The sequence below is a fragment of the Aquarana catesbeiana genome, linkage group LG05 (genome assembly GCF_042186555.1).
Source record: "Aquarana catesbeiana isolate 2022-GZ linkage group LG05, ASM4218655v1, whole genome shotgun sequence".
Lineage (NCBI taxonomy): Eukaryota > Metazoa > Chordata > Amphibia > Anura > Ranidae > Aquarana > Aquarana catesbeiana.
Genome location: NC_133328.1, coordinates 374,219,546 through 374,241,620, shown reverse-complemented (window position 1 = coordinate 374,241,620; position 22,075 = coordinate 374,219,546). Strand labels below are relative to the sequence as shown.

At 44.8% G+C, this 22,075-nt stretch overlaps 1 protein-coding gene across 3 annotated transcripts in view; it reads left to right on the top strand.

Annotated features, from left to right (window-relative positions):
• LOC141144893 (enoyl-CoA delta isomerase 2-like) overlaps positions 1-22,075 on the top strand; it is a 101,740-nt gene that overhangs the window by 17,224 nt on the left and 62,441 nt on the right. For 2 of the 3 annotated variants that reach the window (XM_073630986.1, XM_073630985.1), the window contains exons 2-3: positions 17,142-17,220; positions 17,812-17,982. In XM_073630986.1, coding sequence (XP_073487087.1) covers positions 17,179-17,220; positions 17,812-17,982 — 213 coding nt within the window. In that variant the 5' untranslated portion in view covers positions 17,142-17,178. The remainder of the gene's footprint in view (positions 1-17,141; positions 17,221-17,811; positions 17,983-22,075) is intronic. The other variant, XM_073630987.1, reaches the window with a different exon arrangement.

Genomic DNA, 22,075 nt, shown 5'->3' with positions numbered 1-22,075 from the left:
AAAACCAATTTTAACCCTTAAGCTCCCGAAGAAGCACGCCTGTCACAAAACATGGCGAGCAGGACTATGAACTGGACATCACCCCTCTAAGCTGCCATGTTTTTCATATTCCTCAGTGTTGTGTATACTTGGTGGTTTTAACCCAATTTTGAGGGCTGATGGTGACACCAGTAAAGCACATTATTCTTTATGAAGAAATTGTGTGATCATACCATGTAACATTTTTAATCTTTTTGTAAATTCTACATTTTTAATGATACCTGAGCTTGTAGTGCCATTAAAGTCCAGTGGGCTGCAGTTTTACTCAGCCCACATGTCACTGCAGCATGTTGCAAAATACTGCAATGCATAACATTAAATGAAGAGTCATTTTTCTTGACACCTCAGTAAAGTAAATAGCGTGATGTGTTGTAACAATGCATCACACCATCCTTATACATCATACACGAGTTTGCACACGTTTTAGCATGCAAGCTGGTGTGAACGATCCCCTTTAATAACTACAGTACATACACTTTACATTATACTTGTAGAAATTGGTATTGCTACTTTCACCTTTTAAGGCCTCATGCACACAGGAGGTTTTGAAAACCCTCCTTAGCCTCGGTTCACACCAGTGAGGCTTTGAAATCACGTTACTTCAGCACGATTTCAAAGCCACCAATCAGTGCGATTTCATGTGCGGCTTGCTGCCATCTGTGCGACTTCATTTACACAGATGTTAATGCAAGTCACACATTGCACAGAAATAGTGCAGGAACCTTTTTTCAAAGTCGCCGCGACATGAGTTGAATGGTTCCATTGCTGGCAATAGGGTGCGACTTGTCATGAGATTTGGAACTGTCAAATCACAGGACAAATCGCACTGGTGTGAACCAGGGCTAAATCCTTTCCTTCTGGCAGCAGCATTTTGACAGAAAAAAACGCCTGATGTTTGTAAAAGTGTGTAACCCATTAAGGCCCATTTACAGGTGTCAAGTGCTTCGGCACTAATTCATGTCATTGGCCAGGCCGCTGAAATTAATTAATGCTCAAGCGCTAAACGCGTGTTAACAAGTGCCGCTGGATGCACTAGCAGTGGGGTTTTTTTTCTGTCTCTAAAAGCCCCTGCCACTAAAGGCTGCTAAAATACAATGTGTGCATGGACACATAGGCTAACATGCAGGGGAGTTTAGATGCAGGTCGAAAAAAACGCTAGGCGCCCCCTAGAAGCAGCTGCAAAAACGTCCATCTTTGTACTCATTAATGCTCATTTTCAGTGCTGAGGTCTGCACACATGGCTGGTAGCCTTTAATGCCTATGTGATAAGTGCCTGATAAATTACAGCAGACCTTGCGTAAAAATGCAAGATCCACTTATCTTGGAGCGCTCCAAATACAAAAACACTAAATTAAAGTGGGGAAAAATCATCCATTTATAGTGGAATGAAACTCTAATTTTTAAAAAACGATGATCGGAAGGGTTTTTTTTTTTATGACAGGAAAGAGAGGTCACTTCTGTCCTAAATACTTCTCCCTGCCTGTGAGCGGTAATGTACACCGAGCCACGCATTGCGCAGCTCAGATTACAATTATGGCACTGCTCCTTGCCATGATGAAGTGACTCCTAAAATTGGGGTGCATGTTATATGCCTGTGCGTGTTATACACCGATAAATATGGTACTTACTTATGGTAATTACCACTTGCCACCCGGGCCAAATCTGACACTTCTCTCCTACATGTAAAAATCATAATTTTTTTGCTAGAAAATAACTCAGAACCCCCAAACATTATATATTTTTCTTTATCGTACATCACGGGACACAGAGCACCATAGTAATGACTATCTGGGTTATACGCTACCTTTAGGTGATTGGACACTGGCAACCAATAGTAAGAAAGTTCCCCCCATATAACCCCTCCCATACGGGAAGTACTTCAGTTTTTTCGCCAGTGTCTTGAAGGTGATGGTCATGGCTGTTTGAAGCTCTTCAAAACTTAATGATGTCCCAGTAAAGGGCGTTATGATTGGATCCATTCGGATGGCATGAAGGCTAAAATTGTACCCGAGCCTCATGGGAAGGAGAGAAGATTCCTTGAGGTTTTGCCTGTAATGCAGCCTTATGGCGCTGGACCCTGTGTAATGGAAACCTGTGCAGTGTTTGTTCTGACCAAGGTGCTTTCCTGCAGGGTGCTATACAGGTCCAGGGGAGTGGACCCCAGATTGAGGGGGACCCAGTCTCTGAAGGTCTTTTATGACAAAGCTCGCTGTGATGGTTGAAGATTGGACTCCTGTTATGTTCAGAGTTCTGCAACAGGAATGGTAAGTCTGCATTTGTTTGCAGATTTTCTTTTTTCTTTTTTCTTTTTTTTTTCTTTTTTTTTAAGAGAGAGAAATCTGACTGTCTGTTCTCCAGGTGGCCACTGGGAGCAGTGTGCCATTTAATCATGCTATGTACTCTTACTCATTGGACCGCGGTTTATCCTCCAGCCACTAGAGAGTGCAAGCGCTCAGTATGGCCTATTTTTATATAGGCAGGAAGTGGAAGACTGGCCATACCATGTGGCAACAGGTTCAGTAGGCCTCTGGAGATATAGCAGCAGCCTCAAAGTGTGAGTACTTACTATGGGAGAACTATGTGAAGACAAGTCGTGATTTTATGCTGCATATTTACTGCTTATACGGGGGGACTGTACAACTGTGAGTTAAGACACCCCTGGATGGTTAGCAGTTAACTTTAAAGTGTTAACTGCTCTATAAGCAGATGCAGTGTAGTATACATGCTTGCAATCTTGTTGCTTAGATGCATGTTTAAATATACATATTTGGGGAAACGTGAGCATGGATGCATTTTTTAAGTAATTTGTATCTCAAGTATAGTGCATATGTGCTTGACTAAAAACCTGCAGGTCTAGAATGGGCCCACCTGCAGTTAAGCAGGTGCTTGCAAAGCTGGTAAAACGTACGGTTGCTAAAATGCACATTTGCTAAAGATGCACGTTTGCTAAAAACGCACGGTTGCCAAGGATGCATGATTGCACAAAGATGCATTTTTTTTTATGTTTTGCATAAATATACATGGTTATACATGTTTGCATATAGATAAATGGTTGCACAGAATACATGGTTGCTTAAGCATGCATGGATGCACAAAGATGCATGTTTACTCTTGTTTGCAGAAATGTACAAGAATTTACATGTTTGCATGGAGATACGTGTTCATGGTTGCATACAATGCATAATCGCATAGAGATGCATGGTTATTATTAATGCTTGCATAAAGATACAGGTTTGGATATGTTTATAAAATGGACATTGATTATTCATGATTACATAAAAATGCATGGTCGCATAGAAATGCTTAATCGCATAAAGATGTTTGATTGCATAAAGATACATGATTATACATGTTTGCTTGAATATACATGGTTATACATGTTCACATGGTGAGTTGTCTGCGGAGGGCAAATCCACATTGCACTGCGGGTGCACTTGGGAGTGCAGTCACTCTGAATCTAAGAGGTAGATCTGAGATGAGGGGAGGCTCTGCTGATTTTATCATCCAATCATGTGCAAGCTAAAATGCTGTTTTTTATCAGCCTTGCATTTTCCCCTCGATCTCCAGCGATTTTACTTTCAAGTGCACTTGTGGTGCGGGGTGGGTTGGCCTTTGGTGACTAGCCCTCATGGTTGCATAAGAATACTGGATCACTTAGAGCTGCTTGATCGCATAAGGATGCTTGATCGCATAAGGATGCTTGATCACATAAAGATGCTTGATCACATAAAGATGCTTGATCGCATAAGGATGAATGATCGTATAAAGATTCTGGATCACATAAAAATGCTGGATCACATATAGATGCTGGATCATATAAGATACATAATCAATACATAAAAATACTTGGATGCATGTTTATACATGTCGACAAAGATACATGTTGCATAAGCAAGTTTCATAAACGCATGCTTACTTATTGCGAGAATGCCTGTTCCATGGGCACAGGTTGCATGAATACGTGTATACAACGCACACTTTCATATATTGCCAAAATGCATATTTGCATGAACACATGCTTCCATAGAAGCATACTGCTTAAACACATGCTGGCATGTTTTCATTTGTACTGCATACACATGTTTATTACATTAAGCTGTATACATATGTACTTGTTTTCTCCGGGACTATTTACCTATGTACTTATTTACATGGGACTACATGGATATGGGTCGATTTGCCAGGGTGCCTGTTTGCCTGAGGGTACATCCGTATGAACGTATTGACCCTGTACTACATACATGAATGCATGAATGGCAAGAGCACTTGTATACCTACATGTTTGCATGCCTAGGTACTTGCATACCTAAGGGCTTGTATAGAGGTAAACAAACATTGGTTGAGGACTGTTTATTGGGATACCTGTTGTTATACCAGTTAAACGGTTCCAAAAATGAAAAAAAAAAGGAGAGGCACCCAGGGGAAGCAGGAGCACTACTCTTAGGTTCAGTGATCTGGCAGGTATCCGCATCCCCTGATGAAAAGCAGTATGTCCTGGCGCATTCTTTTTAGTCAGACTGCGGCCATATCACCTTGTTCATGCCTGATCTCGGTTGATTGAAGCCTAAGCAGGATCAAGCCTGGTTAGGATACAGATGGGAGCAGGGGCGGATCCAGGGGGGGGGCAACGGGGCAATTGCTCCCCCCGAGAAATATTACTGACTGCTGAGTGTCTCTCTCAATGTTTAGAATCAGCAGCAGCACCGGTGTTGTTGAACGGCCATGATTCTGGCCTGGACTCTCACTGGTTGCTAACGCCTGCCCGCCTGGCGTGTAGCAACCAGTGATGTCATGTCAGAGCCAAGGAGGAGGAGAGGGAGGTCCCAGCTTTCAGAGTGGAGCGGAGGAGCGGAGGATTTAACTTCTTCCTCCTCCACGCCTAGTGTGTGAATGTTGGCTCCACCCACCTCCTCCCTCTATCTTCTCCAGGGACAGCTCCAGCGTGGCGTGAGTGAGGGAAGGGAACTTCCTTGGCTGTAGCAGGTGAGAGGATTGTATGCACTTTGCATGCCACTTTGCAAACAGCATGCCTACCAATGCCTGACTCCTATCACAGCATCTGTTACACTGACACAGATCCTCTGTGTCTGGGAGCTGTCTGGGGGAGGGGCGCTGATGCTCTCCTAACCAGCAGGAGCCCGGGAGGAAGGACATCTTACATGCTGTTATGATAAGGTTAGTACATTTGTTAGGGAGGTGTTGTGTAATTATTGTGCTAGGGGACAGACTGCCAGCTTCCCCCCATGTAATGTGCTCTCTTGTGCCCACCATGTCATGTGCTGTGCATTGCAGTGCCCACTATGTTGTGCTGTGCCTTGCAGTGCCCCCATGTAATGTGCTGTGCCCACCATGTAATGTCATGTGCATTGCAGTGCCCCCATGTAATGTGCTGTGCCCACTATGTCATGTGCTGTGCATTGCAGTGCCCACTATGTTATGCTGTGCCTTGCAGTGCCCCCATGTAATGTGCTGTGCCCACCATGTAATGTCATGTGCATTGCAGTGCCCCCATGTAATGTGCTGTGCCCACCATGTCATGTGCTGTGCATTGCATTGCCCTTCATGTGATGTGCAGTGCCCCCTATGTTGTGCTGTGTCTTGCAGTGCCCACCATGTAATGTGAAGTGCCCACCATGTCATGTGCTGTGCCTTGCAGTGTCTACCATGTAATGTGCAGTGCCCACCATGTCATGTGATGTGCCATGCAGTGCCCACCATGTCATGTGCTGTGCCATGCAATGCCCACCATGTCATGTGCTGTGCCTTGCAGTGTCCACCATGTAATGTGCAGTGCCCACCATGTCATGTGATGTGCCATTCAGTGCCCACCATGTCATGTGCCATGCAGTGCCCGCCATGTCATGCACTGTGCCCGCCATGTAATGTGCAGTGCACACCATGTCATGTGATGTGCCATCCAGTGCCCACCATGTCATGTGCAATGCCCACCATGTCATGGGCTGTGCCATTTAGTGTCCGCCATGTAATGTGCAGTGCCCACCATGTCATGTGCTGTGCCTTGCAATGCCCGCTATGTAATTTGCAGTGTCCACCATGTCATGTGCTGTGCCATGCAGTGATCCCACCATGTAATGTGCAGTGCCCACCATGTAATGCGCTGTGCCATGCAGTTCCCACCATGTCATGTGCAGTTCCCACCATGTCATGTGCTGTGCCCACCCTGCCATGTGTTGTGCCCAGCATGTAGTGTGTTGTGCCCACTGTGTAATGTGCTGTGCTGTTCAGCAGTGCCCACCATGTCATGTGCAGTTCCTAACATGTAATGTGCAGTTGCATTGTCCACAATGAAATGTGCTATGCCATGCAGTGCCCACCATTTAATGTTTTGTGCCCACCATGTAATGTGCTGTGCCATTCAGTGCCCACCATGTAATGCGCTGTGCCCACCACGTCATGTGCTGTGCCATGCAGTGCCCACCATGTAATGCGCTGTATCCACCATGTAATGTGCTGTGCCATGCAGTGCCCACCATGTCATGTGCTGTGTTGTGACACCATGTCATGTGCTTTGCCCATCATATAAGGTCCTGTGCCCACCGTGTGCATGTGCTGTGTTGTGCCCATCATGCAATGTGCTGTGTTGTGTAGTACCAACCATGTCATGTGCTGTGCCCACCATATAATGAACTGTGCCTACCTTGTAATGTGCTGTATTGGGCAGTGCCAACTGTGTAATGTGCTTTGCCCACCATTAAATGTGCTGTATCCATGTATCCACCATGTAATGTGTTGTGCCAACCATGTAATGTACTGTGCTATTCCCCCCCCGTGTTATGTACTATGCTGTGCCTCCCACAGACTCACCCACTCAATCCCACCCCCCTCTCTCTTTCACCCCCCTCACCCCCTCTTTCTCTCATCCCCTCTCTTTCGCCCTGTTCTCTCTCTCACCCCCTTCACCCCCTACCACCCTCTCTCTTTCACCCTCTTTCTATTCCCCTTTTTCTCACCCCCTCTCTCTCGTCCCCTCTCTCTCACCCCCTCTCTCTCTCTTATTCACCCCCTTTCTCTCTCTTTCCCCCTCCCTCTCATCCCCTCTCTTTCAACCCCCCCCCCATCTCGCTATCACACCCCCCCTCCTCTCTCAACCACTGTCTCACACCCCTCTCTCTCTTTAATTTAAATTTAACAAAAAATTGTTTGTATTTTCATTTTATTTATTTCCATAAAAAGGCCCACCAAAATCCTTAGCACCAGGTCCATGTTGCTCTTAATCTGGCCCTGTAAGCAACACCTTTTTTTCTGCCAGTGCCCCTCCCGAGAATAGACTCTGGATCCGCCCCTGGATGGGAGACTGCCCAGGGATACCAGATACTGTAATCTATTCCTCACAGGGGTGAGGGAAGCATCTGAGGCTGTTTTTTTCTGAGTATCTCAGGCCAGTAAGATAGGGCAGTCTCTAAAGTGGTTTGTTCCATCTTTTGCTGGCAGAAACCTGGTAGGTTAAGGTTGGGTCCTAAATATGTACAAATCAACCCTTCACCCAGCCCAGGTTCTGGTATACCTGGGCCTGACCTTGGACACAACTCAGGCAAAAGTGTTTTTGCCTTCCTCAAAGGCCAGCTCCATAGTGGAGCCTGTCTGGATTTTGAAAAGAAAAAAGAAGCCTTCTATTCAGCTATGCATGAGGTTACTGGGCAAGATGGTGTCGTCTTTCGACGCAGTCCCTTACCCACAGTTCCATTCCAGGATGTTCCAGAACAACATTCTGGAGGTCTGGAACAAAGTCACTCAGACTTTGGATCGTCCTACTGTATGTCCCTGTCCCCAAGGGTGAGAAAGAATCTCTCGTGGGGGTTAAGGACTAGGGATGAGCTTTATGTTCGGGTTGAACATTGGCTGTTCATCGAAAACCGAACATTATGGGGTGTTCGCACCAAATTCAAGCGCCGCTTAACGCCCTATAATGCACTGCGGGAGCGCAGTGCATTGCTGTATGATGATTGGCCAAAGCATGCACCATGACCTGCATGCTTCAATCCCAGCACCCTCAGCTAAGAGAGACATAATTGGCCAAAGGCAGGGTGCCTTTGGCCAATCATGGCTCAGGGGGACTAAGTCCACACCCCACATTATATAAGGGCTGCCTGCACGTTGGCCCCGTGTAGTGTGTTGTTGGTGTGGACGGAGAGAGAGTGTCATTTAGATTGAGCAGGCAGGCAGGTTATTCAGTTAGCTGCAGTGTATTTAATATATATCCACTGCATCCAGTTTAGCTAGATCTGACTGCAGGCCATTGCACTTTTTCTAATATACTTCAGGCAGGCAGGTTATTCAGTTAGCTGCAGTGTATTTAATATATAAATACAGACAATCTCATATATATATATATATATATATATATATATATATATATATATATATATATATATATATATATATATATATATATATATATATATATATATATATATATATATATATATATATATATACACACACACACACACACACACACACACACACACACACACACACACACACACGCACACACGCACACACGCACACACTGCATACAGTGTAGCCAAGCCTATATCTTACTGCAGGCCATTCCTGGTGTACTTTTTCTAATATACTTCAGGTGGTGTACACAATACAGTACACCCATAGTTATTACACTTCTGTTGGTGTACACAGTACCATGCACCCCTAGTGCAGTTGCTACTACTTTTCTGGTGGTGTACACAGTGCACCCATAGTTGCTATTAGACTTCTGGTGGTGTACACAATACCATGCACCCCTAGTGCAGCTGGTACTACTTTTCTGGTGGTGTACACAGTACATAATACAGTGTGGCGTATTCCATCGGCTCCATGTCAACAGTCACTCTTTCCCTAGCCCCACCATCATTCACGGAGGAGTCCCCCGAACTATTCGATCCCAGTGTCGGGTACATGGTGCAGAAGGATGTGCAGCGATTTGAAGGCTCCAATGATGGTACCCAGGTTGAGGAAGGGAGTAACGTGAGCCCAGAGAGAGGGGGTGCCCAAGAAGGTCAAGAAGCTGGTAGTCATGTCCCCCCAGCTGCAGCATACTGCCAAGTTTGCTCCAGTGACAAGGAGGGAGGGGATGATGAGGTCACTGACTCTACTTGGATGTCTGATAGAAGAGAGGAGGAGGAGGCACATCTCCAACGAGGCAGGTTGCCCTCCAGGGGGGCAGCTTAAGGGCAGCCACCTTATTGCATCACACCGCAGCGCTAAGCAGGTGCAGGGTGCTGCTGACCCCCTGCATATTTTGAAAAGTTCTTTGGTGTTGGCCTTTTTTGACACGTGTGCAGCAGATCGCACCGTTGCTGTATGCAACATATGTCTGAAGTGTATCAAGCATGGCCAAAACAGCAGTCACTTGGGCACCACATGCTTGACCAGACATATGACGACCTCCTATGCATTGCGTGGCAACAGCACTTAAAAGACCCACATCAAAGAACAAGGCGGACCTCTCCTTGCTCCTCATCAGCTGGGATCTCCAACCCCACTATACCTTCAGTCCTCTCAGAAACCTGCACTGAGAGGAATGAAGGTATAGAAATAGGTGTCCCAAGTACTTGCGGCCAATCTGCTAGCGGTACACATCATCCAATTTTAGCAGGCAAATTTCCCTACCCCAGTTGCTAAACCGCCAAAAGAAATTCGGTCCCAGCCATCCACATGCTCAGAGTCTGCTAGCTTGGCCAAATTGCTAGCACTGCAACTGCTGCCTTTTCAGCTGGTAGACTATGCCCCCTTTCGTGAATTTGTGGAATGTGCGGTACCTCGGTGGCAGGTTCCCAAACACCATTTCTTTTCACGGGAAGGACATTCCGGCTCTCTACCAGCATGTGGAAGGCAATGTCTTGGCCTCATTGGACAGAGCGGTCAGCAGTAAGGTGCATATTACCTCTGACTCATGGTCCAGCAGGCATGGACGTTACAGGGATGTTACCTTTCTTTCACGGCGCACTGGGTAACTCTGCTGGCAGCTGGGAAGGATGTAGGACAGGGTTCAGTATTGTTGGAGCTTGTTCTGCCACCACGCCTCCAAAATGCTAGTAGTGGTGATTCTGCCACAGCTCTCTCCTTCACCCCCTCCTCTTCTTCTTCCTCTATGGCCTCTTCCTCTGCAGATTTGTCCTCTGAACCAGCGGTTCTCTGTAGGCGTTCAGGGGGCTACGCAAGCACTCAGGCAAAAAGATGCCATGCGGTGCTTGAGTTGGTCTGCTTAGGGGACAGAAGCCACACTGGGGCAGAGATTCTGGCAGCTCTGCAGGGGCAGACTCAGAGGTGGTTGACTCCACACCAGCTTCAGCCAGGAATGGTTGTATGTGACAATGGCACCAGCCGCCTCTCCGCCCCCCGACAGGGACACTTGACCCATGTTCCCTGTTTGGCTCACGTCCTGAATTTGGTGGTGCAGCGGTTGTTGAGCAGGTACCCGTGCTTACAGGTTCTCCTGAGGCAGGCCAGGAAAATCTGTGATCATTTCCGCCGGTCATATAATGCCAGTGCTCGGCTGGCTGACATTCAAAGAGGATGCAACCTGCCCAAGAACCGCCTCATTTGTGACATGCCCACCAGGTGGAACTCAACGTTGGCAATGCTGCAGCGGCTGCACATGCAGCAGAGGGCCATCAATGAGTACCTGTGTGAGTATGGCACCAGGACAGGGTAAGGGGAGCTTGGATTTTTTTCACCACGCCAGTGGATAATGTTTAAGGATGCATGCACTGTCCTGTCACCATTTGAGGAGGCCATGAGGATGGTGAGCAGTGACAGTGCATGCATTAGTGATACTGTCCCTCTTGTCTTTTTGTTGGAGCACACGCTTCGTGGAATAATGGACAGGGCACTTGAGGCAGAACAGCGGGAGGAAGAGGAGGACTTCATTACCTCTCAAGGCCCCCCTTTATCCAGATGATATTCCTGCGGGCCCGCCAATCACACAGGAAGAAGAGGAGGAGGAGGAGGAGGATTGTGTCAGCATGGAGATGGAGGATAACACTCAGCATCAGCAGCAGTCTTCAAGGGATCGTTTTCAGTCCCCAGAAACCCATGGAGTTGTACGTGGCTGGGAGGAGGTGGTTGAGGATCATGTGATCCTTAGTGACCCAATGGACTCAGGATCAAATGCCTATGCAAACTTACGCTGCATGGCCTCCCTGATCCTGCAAAGCCTGTGAAGGGACCCTAGGATTTGTGGTATCAAGGAGAGGAATCATTACTGGCTGGCAACCCTTCTTGATCCACGTTACAAGGGTAAGATTGCAGAACTTATCCAGCCTTCGCAGAGGGAGCAGAAGATGAAACATCTTCGGGAGGCCTTGCAGAAAGGTTTGTACAATGTGTTTCCAGAGCCTAGGAAGTTACAATTTTCTGGTGCTGGACAACGTGTTGCTGAGGCTTCGTTCAGTCACAGAAAGAGCGGTGGAGAAGGTGGCTGGCTGACCGATGCCTTCAGACAATTCTTCAGTCCTCAGCGCCAAGGTCTGATCGGTTCCAGCAACCATTGCCAGCGTCTGAATTACATGGTGCAGGAATATCTAGGGGCAAGATCAAACTTGGAGACCTTTACAACAGAACATCCACTGGGTTACTGGGTCTTGAGGATGGACCACTGGCCAGAGCTTGCTCAATATGCAATTGAGCTACTGGCCTGTCCTGTATCCAGCGTTCTTTCTGAACACACATTCAGTGCTGCTGGAGGCTTTGTAACCGATCGCAGAATGCGCCTGTCCACAGACTCGGCTCACATTCATAAAAATGAATCAGTCTTGGATCACCAGCTACCAAGCACCTGATGCTGATGTAACTGATTGATTTTTCCATGGATGTGGGATCCCTTGAAGACTGCATATGCTGAGTGACTATCCTATTATGCTGAGTGACTATCCTATTCCTCCTCAATCTTCATGGTGATAGCTTCTAAGAATATTTTTGGTTCAGGGCACCACCACAACTGCCTAAGGCCCAATTTTTCTGTCCCTGTTTAACAGGGACATGTAATTACAATTTTTGCTATAATATTTCACAGCAGGGCTCGTTCCTGCGCTCAACAAGAGAATCTGTGAGGGGTTACAGTGTTGTGGCACCACCACCACTGCCTAAGGCCAAGTTTTTCTACCCCTGTTTAACAGGGGCGCGTAATTACAATTTTTGATATAATATTTCACAGATGCTTTATCACCAATCCTAGTTTCCCTAATAACCCAAAATTTTCAAAATCCAATTGTCTTTGGGACAGAAAGTGAGGTGAAATTTCTGAACAGGAGCACAGACAGCAAAACAAATGTTGCAGGGGTGATGATAACCCTTCCCTATGTTATCCAAATAGATTTTTTGGCTGCAGCTACACTTTAAAAATGTACCTGTTCCAAATTACAGACAGATTCAACTTAAGAACAAACCTACAGTCCCTATCTTGTTTGTAACCCGGGGACCGCCTGTATACTGCTGTTCAGAGTATATAGGGCCTGGGGGCCCCATGCCTTTTTTTGTAATTTGGGTACGGGTTTCCCCTTAATATCCATACCAGACCCAAAGGGCCTGGTAATGGGCTGGGGGGGGACCCATGCCGTTTTTCTCAATGATTTTCATCTATGTTGCCGGGACCCGACATTACATTACAGCCACAAGCAGTTTTAAATTACTTTTATTCCTTTAGAAATGTCGTTTTGTGCAGGGACTGTTCTAAACATGGGAAAAATGTGCCACTTTACAGGCATACTATAGTCACCCCCCAGGCACGATATTTAAAGGAATATTTCACTTTTATTGTTTCACTTTAAGCATTATTAAAATCACTGCCCCCGAAAAAACAGCCGTTTTTAAAACTTTTTTTTGCATTGATACATGTCCCCTGGGGCATGATACGGGTCTCCAAACACTTTTTATGACAATAACTTGCATATTAGCCTTTAAAATTAGCACTTTTGATTTTTCATGTTCGAGTCCCATAGACTTTAACGGTGTTTGCACAAATTGTTTGCCTGTTCGCATGTACTGCCGCGAACCGAACCGGGGGGTGTTCGGCTCATCCCTATCAAGGACCAGCAACTTGAGGAAAGAAAAATCATTTCCGCCTATAACCTGGTAACCTGGAGGGTGGTGACCATGGACGCCAGTCTTTTTGGTTGGGGAGCAGTCCTGGAGGAAGCATCAATCCAGAGGAAAAGGTCCCGAGCAGGAAAGAGCCTACCCATCAATCTCTTTAAAGATCCATGCAGCCCACTTCGCTCTAATTTTCTGGACAAACAGGTTACAGGGTTTTCCTGTCCGGATTCAATCCGACATCTCCACGGTGGTAGCATATATCAACCACCAAGGAGGCATCAGGAGCCAGGCGGCCCAAAGGGAGGTAAATCATATTCTAGCTTGGGCAGAGAAGCATGTTGACTTTCTTTCTGCAGTGTTTATACCGGGAGTGGACAATTGGCAGGCGGATTTTCTGAGTTGCCAACAGTTGTTGCCGGGGGAATGGTCCCTTCATCCCAAAGTATTTCTTCAGATCTGCCAACGTTGGGGTACCCCAGATGTAGATCTATTGGCGTCCAGGTTCAACACCTCCAATTTTGTGTCCAGGACCAAAGCTCCATTTGCTGTCAGAATGGATGCATTAGTAGTTCCTTGGGATCAATATTCCCTGATGTATGCCTTTCCTCCAGTTCAAGTGCTGCCACGGCTGCTGCGCAGGATATAGGAGGAACGAAAGCCAATAATACTGGTGGCTCTGGCTTGGCCCAGGAGGGCTTGGTACACAGAGATTGTGAAATTGGCAGTGGAGGATCCATGGTTCCTTCCATGCCGTCCAGACCTGCTCTCTCAAGGACCTATATTCCACCCTACTTTACGATCGCTAATTTGACAACTGGGCTGTTGAAACCAGAATCTTGAAAGATCATGGTATTTTGGGTTCAGTCTTATCTACCCTGATAAATGCTAGAAAACCTGTCTCTAGAGATATTTGCTATAGAGTCTGGAGGTCATACATTTCCTTGTGCGAAGCCAAAAAATGGCACCCTCGCAGATATGCGATTGGAAGGATTCTTGGCTTCCTACAAACAGGGGTGGAGTTGAAACTAGCTTTAGGGACAATCAAAGGGCAGATCTCGGCCTTGTCGGGTTTTTTTTTGGGGGGGGGGTTTCAGAAACCGATTGCATCTCATTCATTAGTGCGAACCTTTGTTAAAGGGGTGACACGCTTGATGCCACCGTTATGCCGCCCTTATGTCCCTGGGATCTGAATCTGGTTCTGTCAGTTCTGCAGAAGCAACCTTTTGAACCTATTAGGCATATTCCTTTGATCCTGTTGACAAGGAAATTGGTCTTTCTGATTGCTATGACTTTGGCAAGAAGGGTTTCAGAGTTGGCCGCCCTTTCTTGCAAAGAACCATTTTTGGTTTTAGATCAGGACAGAGTGGTCATGCGCCCCCGTCCGGATTTTTTGCCTAAAGTGGTTTCCAATTTTAATTTGAATCAGGATATCATTTTGCCCTCCTTTTTTCCGAATCCTAAGACTACGGAGGAGAAGTCGCTGCACTCACTTGACGTTGTGGGGGCGATCAGAATCTGCTTAAGGATGTCAGCCCCGTTTCGGAAGACTGATTCCTTTTTTGTCCTGCCAGATGGTCCTAAGAAAGGACATGCAGCGACAAGTTCAACTATTTCTAGATGGATTCACCAGGTCATTATCCAGGCATATGAGTTAAAATGTAAGGTTCCACCTTGTGATTCAAAGCACATTCCACCAGAGGGGTTAGTGCGTCTTGGGCAGTGCGCCATCAGGTGTCTATGGCTCAGGTTTGCAAAGCAGTCGCTTGGTCTTTAGTCCATACATTCACTAGGTTTTACCAGGTGGATATTAAATATCAAAAGGAGGCTGTATTTGGCCACAGCGTGCGGCAAGCAACATTGTAGGTTCTTTGTCCAGAAGTGGGCTTAGGAATACTGTGTTCCCTCCCCTCAGAGGCATTGCTTTAGGACATCCCAGATAGTCATTACTGTGGTGCTCTGTGTCCTGTGATGTACGATAAAGAATCCTTTTCTTAGAGTACATCACGGGACACAGAGATCCCTCTGCTCTTTTCTGGGATCTTCATTGCTTGCTACAAAAACTGGGGTACTCCTCGTATGGGAGGGGTTATATGGGGGGAACTTTCTTACTATTGGTTACCAGTGTCCAATCACCTAAAGGTAACGTATAACCCAGATAGTCATTACTATGGTGCTCTGTGTCCCGTGATGTACTCCAAGAAAAGGATTTTACAGGTAAGCTGTATTTAATTTTTTTAGCAGACACCCTAGGAAATAAAATGGTGGTCGTTGCAACTTTTATGCTACATGGAATTTGTGCAGCAACTTTTCAAAGCAATTTTTTTTTTTTTGAAAGAAACTGTTTCATGAATAATAAAAAAAAGAAAAAAACAGTAAAGTTAGCCTGATTTTCTTATATAATGCGAAAGATGATGTTACGCTGAGTAAATAGATATCTAACATGTCACGCTTTAAAATTGCGCACACTTGGAATGTCACCAAACTTCAGTACTTAAAAATCTCCATAGGCAACGCTGTAAAAATTTTTACAGGTTACATGTTTAGAGTTACAGAGGAAGTCTAGTGCTAGAATTATTGCTCTCTCTCTAACAATCACGGTGTATGTAACCTGTGTGTATCTGGCTCTGATACTAGCCAGTGCCTCACCAGCCACTGACCTCACCGCACGTCCTTGATGTACATGGAGTGTACATGGTCTTCCTGTGCTTGCCCAGGTTTCCTTCAATTACTCTGGTTACCTCCCACACTCCAAAGACATGCTAATAGGCTTGGCTCCAGTCTAAATTGGCCCTAGTTTGTGTATGTAGACATTTTAGGTAGGGACCTTAGATTGTAAGTTCCTTAACCACTTAAGCCCCGGACCATTTGGCTGGCCAAAGACCAGAGCACTTTTTGCAATTTGGCACTGCGTCGCTTTAACTGTCAATTGCGCGGTCGTGCGACGTGGCTCCCAAACAAAACTGACGTCCTTTTTTCCCCACAAATAGAGCTTTCTTTTGGTAGTATTTGACCTCTGCTTTTTTATTTTTTGCGCTATAAACAAAAAAAGAGTGACAATTTTGAAAAAAAAGCAATATTTTTTACTTTTTGCTATAATAAATATCCCCCCAAAAAATATAAAAAAACATTTTTTTCCTCAGTTTAGGCTGATACCTATTCTTCTACATAATTTTGGTAAAAAAAATCATAATAAGCGTTTATTAATTGGTTTGTGCAAAAGTTATAGCGTTTACAAAATAGGGGATAGTTTTATGGCATTTTTATTTTTACTAGTAATGGCGGCGATCTGCGATTTTTATCGGGACTGCGACATTATGGCAGACACATTGGACATTTTTGACATATTTTTGGGACCATTGTCATTTTATACAGCAATCAGTGCTATACAAATGCATTGATTCCTGTGTAAATGACACTGGCAGTGAAGGGGTTAACCACTAGGGGGCAGTGTAAGGGTTAAGTGTGTCCTAGGGAGTGATTCTAACTGTGAGGGGGAGGGGCTACGTGTGACACATCACTGATCACCACTCCCAATTACAGGGAGCTGTGATCAGTGACAGTGTCACTAGGCAGAACGGGGAAATGCTTGTTTACATTAGCATTTCCCTGTTTTTCAGCTCCATGAGACAATCCCGGACCCGCGATCACACTCACGGAGCTTGAGCACACGACCACATGGCTGCAAATTCAAAGGGACGTACAGGTACGCCCATTGGCGCACCCCGTGCCATTCTGCCGACGTATATGTACATGCGGCACTCGGCAAGTGGTTAAAGGGAGGGACGTCAATGTACAGTATGTAAAGTGCTGCTACATTGTTGGTGTATATAAATAACTATAATAAATAATACAAAATTCATTTAGAAATGCTAATTTTATAAATGTGTGTTGCTCACACATATGCAGCATGTCAGCAATATTCTCCTACTAAAGAAAGATTCAATATCTGTTTTGTCGTTTCTGTTAAACATTACAGATTCCTACAAACTATGACCTGCGTTCAATGTCTTTTGAAATCTGAGCTTTAATACTTCTTTTATTCATTACAGACTATTTCACAGTCCTTGTCCTGATCACACCAATAAGATGCAATCCAACAATAAGCTTAATACTTGTATAAAAATGTTGGTAAGTTCATTTTTTTTGTTATTAAACAAAATGTCACTCTAAATGACTTTTCAGGGTACAGTTTGTGTTTTATTTTGTGATTTAGAAAAAAGATGGTTTATGTGCTAGTATTTGACTGATTTTGCAATATTATTTACCAGAATGTTTGTTCAGTTCACCATAAGCTGTAAATGTGTATGTTTTAAGCATTTACTCAGCCTTCACAAATAATCCTAATTTTACCTAATATGTATATTTCCTATGATTGTCAGCTCCATCTAGGAACCATAATGTGGTATTTCCCCGATTTTAGGTATTTCAGGAAAATACCTGATTTTGGCAACTAGATGGAGCTAACAATCACTGTAAATACTGTAAACATATTATGTAAAATATGGGTTTTATTCATGACAGCTGAGAAAATGCTTAAAACGTTCACGCAGCAAATTTTGTTATAAATAGATCATATGTTACCTGATAAGCTTTGTACCTACGGCACAGAACAGTGCCATGGAAAGAATAAAGTCATTTTTTGCTCTTTGATGTAAAATCTAAAAAAAACAAAAAATCTTGCATTCGTTATGCTGTGTTACTGTTTGTGCTCAATTTCAGGACAAGACACAGAAGAATGTCCATCTTTTACCAAATCTGGTATCCTCAGAAACCATAAAAAATGCAATAAACAGCCAATCAAAATATAAAAACATTCAAGTGGTCTGTAAAGATAATATCACTACAATAGTAATGAAGCGGCCAGAGAAAAAAAATGCATTAAGTATGGAGGTAATATATCATTGACCTGTGTTACTTACTGTATATGCTGGTAATAGCATGTTTTCTTTTTTTTGTGATTTTTTTTTTTTTTATTTATTTTGCATTTGGTGCTGTAGTTATTCAAACAAGGTGAAACTGAAGACTGATACAGTGGGGGAAATTATTTATTTGATCCCGTGCAGATTTTGTAAGTTTGCCCACTTACAAAGAAATTAGGGTTGTCCCGATACCACTTTTTTAGGACCGAGTACAAGTACCGATACTTTTTTTCAAGTACTCGCCGATACCGATTACCGATACTTTTTTTTTTTAATGTCACGTGACATTTTTTTTTTTTTTTTAACAGTGCTTTTTTTTGGGGGGGGGGGGGGGTGAACATTGTATGTGTGTGTTATTTTTTTTTTTTTATAATTTTTATTTTTTACAATAATTTTTTTTATTCTTTATTTATTTATTTATTTTTTTTAATCAGCCCTGTTGGGGGGCTTTGGTGAGATATCAGGGGTCTTAACAGACCTCTGATATCTCCCCCTTGAGACAGAGAAAGAGACAGAGGATAGAGATTCCCCAGTCCCTTTCTCTGCAGCCTCAGCTGCACTGAGAATGAATGGAGAGAAGACAGCGGCTCCTCTCCATTCATAAACTGACACATCCTAATCACAGAAGATTACAATGTTTCAGTTATGTGAATGGACAGAGTCAGCTGACTCTATCCATACACAAAGGAAGGAGGAGGAGGAGGAGGACGGAGGAACGGAGGGGGAGAACGGAGGGGGACAGATAAGGAGAGAGGAACGGAGGGGGAGAACGGAGGGGGACAGATAAGGAGAGAGGAATGCAGGGGACAGCGGAGGGGGACAGAGGAAAGGAGGGGGCATGGAGGAGGATGCAGTGACAGTCAGCTGTGAGCGATCACCGCTGTATGTCACTAAAGCTGGTGAAAGCCGCTGGGGGAGAATCTTGTAACTCCCCCACGCGCCGATCACAGCTGTCCTCTGGGTATCGGGGGAAGCATCGGGAGCATTTGCCCGAGTACAAGTACGTGGGCAAATGCTCAGTATCGGTGCCGATACCGATACTAGTATCGGTATCGGGACAACCCTAAAAGAAATGAAGGGCCTATAACTTTTATCATAGGTGTATTTTTAAATAATAGAGAATATCAACCAAAAATCCAGAAAAAACTGCAATTGGAAGAGACGCCGGAGCTGCCTTAATAAAATACTTCAAAAACCTGTGTAATTTCTTCTCCCCTCTCCAGCTCTTCTTCCTCCTCCAGCGATGTCTTCTGCCACTGCCGGTTCTTCTCCTTCTCTGGTTCTTCTCCTCTCTCAGCTGTCTTCTCGCTATTTTGCTGGGTCTTCTCCCTCTGTTCTTCTTCCATTGTTGACTTGATGCGATCTCCGGGTGTAATGCTGGGTCCGCCATGTGCCATGACTTATATTGCCATGGGGTGGCAATCCGCTAACGTAACCCGGAGGCCCCGCCCCCTTGTGACGTCACTGCCCAGGGCATGATGCGGCAGTGACATCATAAGGGGGCGGGGGCCTGGATGACGTCAGCGGGTGGCCCCGCCCCATGCCAATACAAGTCATGGCACATGGCGGACCCAGTATTACACCGGGAGATCGTGTTGAGTCAACACCGGAAGAAGAACAGAGGGAGAAGACCTGGCAGAAGAGGGAAAAGACAGCGGAGAGAGGACACCTGGCAGAAGAGGGAGAAGACAGTGGAGAGAGGAGATGAACCGGAGAGGGAGAAGAACCGGCAAAGGGAGAAGACCTGGAAAGGGGAGAAGAAATCAGAAGAGACGCTGGAGCTGCCCTAATAAAATACTTTTGACACTTTTTTGAGTGAATGGGTAGGGGTACCCCATACTCGTTCACATAGAGTGGGGGCTGGTATCTAGGGGCCCCCGGGTTAAAGGGGGCTTCCAGATTCCGATAAGCCCCCCGCCCACAAACCCCAACAACCACTGGCCAGGGTTGTCGGGAAGAGGCCCTTGTCCTTATCAACATAGGGGTAAGGTGCTTTGGGGTGGGGGCGCAGGCCCCCCTGCCCCAAAGCACCCTCTCTCCCGCCATGTTGATGGCATGTGGCCTGGTATGGTCCAGGAGGAGGGGCGCTCGCTCGTCCCCCCTTTCCTGACCTGCCGGGCTGCGTGCTCAGATAAGGATCTGGTATGGATCTGGGGGGATCCCACGCCCTTTTTTTGGCATGGGGGTTCCCCTTAAAATCCATACCAGACTGAAGGGTCTGGTATCGTTCTGGGGGGAACCCCACACCAATTTTTTATTTTTTTTCATTTTGGCAAGGGGGGTTCCCCTTCAAGATTCTCAGCACACAAGTCGCACCGCAAGTCGGATCATCATGATCCGACTTCTGGTGTGACTTCTATTTAAATCAATGGACTCCCATAGGGAACTATTGATTTTTGAATAGCTAAACAATAAAACAATGGACCCCCTAATGGTAGACTTTTAAGGCACTTGGAGAAAATATTACAAAATATTAATACCAATGTAATTTATTAAATTTCAACATTAAAAACAGTAGTAGTATACCAAATACTATACAGAATGCATAACAGACATTTTTACATGTATGTACACAGTTTCAGAAGTATTCTTGCATACGACGCGTTTCGGAGTAAACATACCTCTTTCCTCAGGGGTGGGTGTAAGTTAGAGACATTTTTATTCTAAAAAAGGGTATATAAGACAAAATAGAAATATATGTCAACATTCAAACATATATATAGGTATAGCAATATGGTTTAATCTCCATGTATTTTTACACTTACATTATTGTGGTGTGTTACTGACTTGGCATTCCATATAATTAAAAATTAAAAACAGCAGGGACACGGTCTGTCAACCATAGAAATTCTTGGTTCCAAGAGGAAGCAATGGTTTTCAATTGTTAGAAATTTGTTTGGTATCCGTATTGGGAAAGAATTGAGATGAAAAAATTCATTCAAAAATATCTTTGGTGAGGGAGGGGGGTTAGATTCTCCCTTGGCCTTCCAACAAAAAAAGGGGAAGGGAGGCCAGTAGGGGGCGTAAGGATATAGTATTTCTGAGAATACACTGGGGCCGAAAGGCAAATCCTGCAAAAAAGGGCATAATAGAAAAATGTGTCATATTTTCTGAAAATTACAAACACTATTTTTATTTTATTATAATTTTTATTTTAATAGAGGTAGTTTATTTGTGTGCAAACGATAAATCATACCTGAGAGTTATTTAGCAGCCGGCTACTGATGTTGCTAGTGTATAGGGAGTAACTATAAAAGCAACAAATGAAAAATCACCTGTTTAGTTAATTGGTACTTTTTGAATTTTTAAATCTTATATAGACATCACAGATGCACTAACATGTTTATTGTTTAGTTGTAACCTTTAGAAACAGGGTAGATTTGTTTAGTATAATTTGTTACCAATTACTGGGAAATGAAAAAGCACTAAGCCCTAATAGAATGCTCTTAATGATACTCTCAATTACTTTAGTTTACCAAAATAGGATAACAGCATTCTTTTAATTTTAGATAGCATTTTAGTATGACATTAAGGTAGCACATAAGTGGAGTGGTAACAGTCAAAGAACAAATCAAGTGCATCACATCTATACATGGAATATAATTTCCGTTGACCAAGTATGATTCTGAATCTGAGCGTCGCCCGGCACACAAAGCCGCCCGGGGTATGTAACCCGTGATGGCTTACTGTGCGGGCACAGTCGCTACACAGCTTTTGACTGTTCCCCACATTACGACCCCAGCGGACATGTGCAGCCCGATGGGGAAGCTTGCTGTGTCGGCGGGTGAAGTGGGCGACCTCGCTCTGGCGTGCGTGCGGGCTCGCACATACGCGTCAACGACGAGACGGCGTGCACCTAGCCCGGGGGGCCATACATGGAAAACTCCTGTCTCCTCTCCCTCCCACACTATCAGCTGTTGCAATTAGCAGCAACAGCTGATTGGTAGGAAGAGGGTTTTTATACTGATAGACATCCGGCATGCTGACATGCTATCAGTATAAAAACCCTCTTCCTACCAATCAGCTGTTGCTGCTAATTATAATAAAATAAATAAAAATAGTGT